General features: G+C 66.7%; 1 protein-coding gene across 1 annotated transcript in view; it reads left to right on the top strand.

The window, feature by feature from the left end:
- The window catches only part of C1QTNF5 (C1q and tumor necrosis factor related protein 5), a 2,613-nt gene extending 887 nt beyond the window's left edge, over nt 1-1,726 (top strand). The window contains exons 2-3 of the mRNA XM_009287954.1: nt 376-608; nt 1,196-1,726. Coding sequence (XP_009286229.1) covers nt 395-608; nt 1,196-1,713 — 732 coding nt within the window. The 5' untranslated portion in view covers nt 376-394 and the 3' untranslated portion in view covers nt 1,714-1,726. The remainder of the gene's footprint in view (nt 1-375; nt 609-1,195) is intronic.
- Nucleotides 1,727-1,824: the final 98 nt, after the last annotated feature.

A 1,824-nucleotide genomic window follows, 5' to 3' on the forward strand; every position in this document is an offset into this window, starting at 1 on the left:
CCGCCGATCCGGCAGCTCCCATCCCAAACAGCCCCCAACCGCACGCACAGAGCTACTGCCTCCCGCACATGCCGCAGCTCCCTCCCCAGCTCCCTGGCCCCGGCACCCCCACGAGCCATCCCGTGGAGGGGCATGCCGGTGGGCTGCAGGGCGATGTGGTGGCACAGCCGGTGATGGGGATGCTGCAGCAGATGCAGCCAGTGGTCAGGCCTTGCTGTGGGGAGCCGCCAAAAAGGCAAGGGGGAAAGAAGGGAGGAACAGTCTCCCGCTGACTCCCCCTTCCCCCCCCCACTCCCTGCGGGGCACTGCAAGCCTGTTTCCCAGCCCTCTTCACTGAGGTCCCCAGAGCCGTTAACCCTCTCTGCCCCCTTCCAGCCCCTCCACGGCAGACGAGATGAAGCAGCTCTTCCTCCTCTTCCTCCTTGGGCTCATCACCAGCTCCTTGCAGATTGAAGACAACAAGATCCCTGGGCTGTGCTCAGGGCAGCCGGGCATCCCGGGGACCCCAGGCCTGCACGGGGGCCAGGGTCTGCCAGGCAGAGACGGACGAGATGGCCGGGACGGGGCGATGGGGATGCCAGGGGAGAAGGGCGAGATGGGCCCTCCTGGTAAGAAAGGAGACATCCCGGCTGGGGAGGGGGACCTGCTCTGCCCTGCCTGTGGGGAATGCCCTCATGCCAGGGGGTGAGTCCTGGATGCTGGCACAGCCCCCCATTGCCAAACTGAGAGCAAATCCTGCAGAAGTGCCCCTTTCATGCCACCACCACCCCTCTGGTCCTGCCTGTGGTGACCCTGCGCTCCTGCAACAGGCAGCAGCTCCCTGTCACTGGCAAAGCTGCATTTCTCCCCATCCTCACTGCCATCCCTATCTTCCACCCCCCGCTTTAGGAGGGCCCACCAAACTGTCCCCGGAATACGGCTGCATCATCCCCACCCTAGCTCCTGGGCTGGGGTTTCTCCAACTCTCTGTTGCCGCTGTGCCCGCTTATCACAGGCACCTAGCCCTCCCCGATTGTGCTGCTTCCCCAGGCAGAGCACTGGCCATGGCGGGTATTCACCACCCACAGCCTGTGGGAGGCTTGTAACCCCAGTGGGACTGGGGCTGGGCAGGGGGGCTGGGGGAGCTCAGATGGCAGGGGGCCGTTCCGGTGGCGGTGGCTTAGAGGTAACCCTGTCCCCCTCCTGCCTGCCCCAGGAGCACCCGGTCCCCGCGGGGAGGTGGGCAGCCCCGGCGTGGACGGCATGCACGGCGAGAAGGGGGCACAGGGCGAGTGCGCGGTGGCCCCCCGCTCAGCCTTCAGCGCCAAGCGCTCCGAGTCGCGCAGCCCGCCACTGGCCGACCAGCCCATCCGCTTTGACGTGGTGCTCATCAACGAGCAGGGCCACTATGACCCCGCCACGGGCAAGTTCACCTGCGAGGTGCCAGGCCTCTACTACTTTGCCGTCCACGCCACCGTCTACCGCACCAGCCTCCAGTTTGACATCATGAAGAACGGCCAGTCCATCGCCTCCTTCTTCCAGTACTACGGGAACTGGCCCAAGCCCACCTCGCTCTCGGGGGGGTCCCTGGTCCGCCTGGAGCCCGAGGACGAGGTGTGGGTGCAGGTGGGCGTGGGGGACTACATCGGCTTCTACGCCAGCGTCAAGACGGACAGCACCTTCACCGGCTTCCTCGTCTACTCTTACTGGCAAAACTCCGCCGTCTTCGCCTGAGCCTGCCCTTGGCTGTGGACGGGGCCAGGGCGCGTGCCCCTTCCCAGACACCAGCACCCCGGGGAGGGCGGTGCCGGGGTCCGGCTGTGTGGGAGCCGGGGCAGCGGGACC

This window comes from Aptenodytes forsteri, unplaced genomic scaffold (assembly GCF_000699145.1).
Source record: "Aptenodytes forsteri isolate BGI_AS27 unplaced genomic scaffold, ASM69914v1 Scaffold841, whole genome shotgun sequence".
Taxonomy (NCBI): domain Eukaryota; kingdom Metazoa; phylum Chordata; class Aves; order Sphenisciformes; family Spheniscidae; genus Aptenodytes; species Aptenodytes forsteri.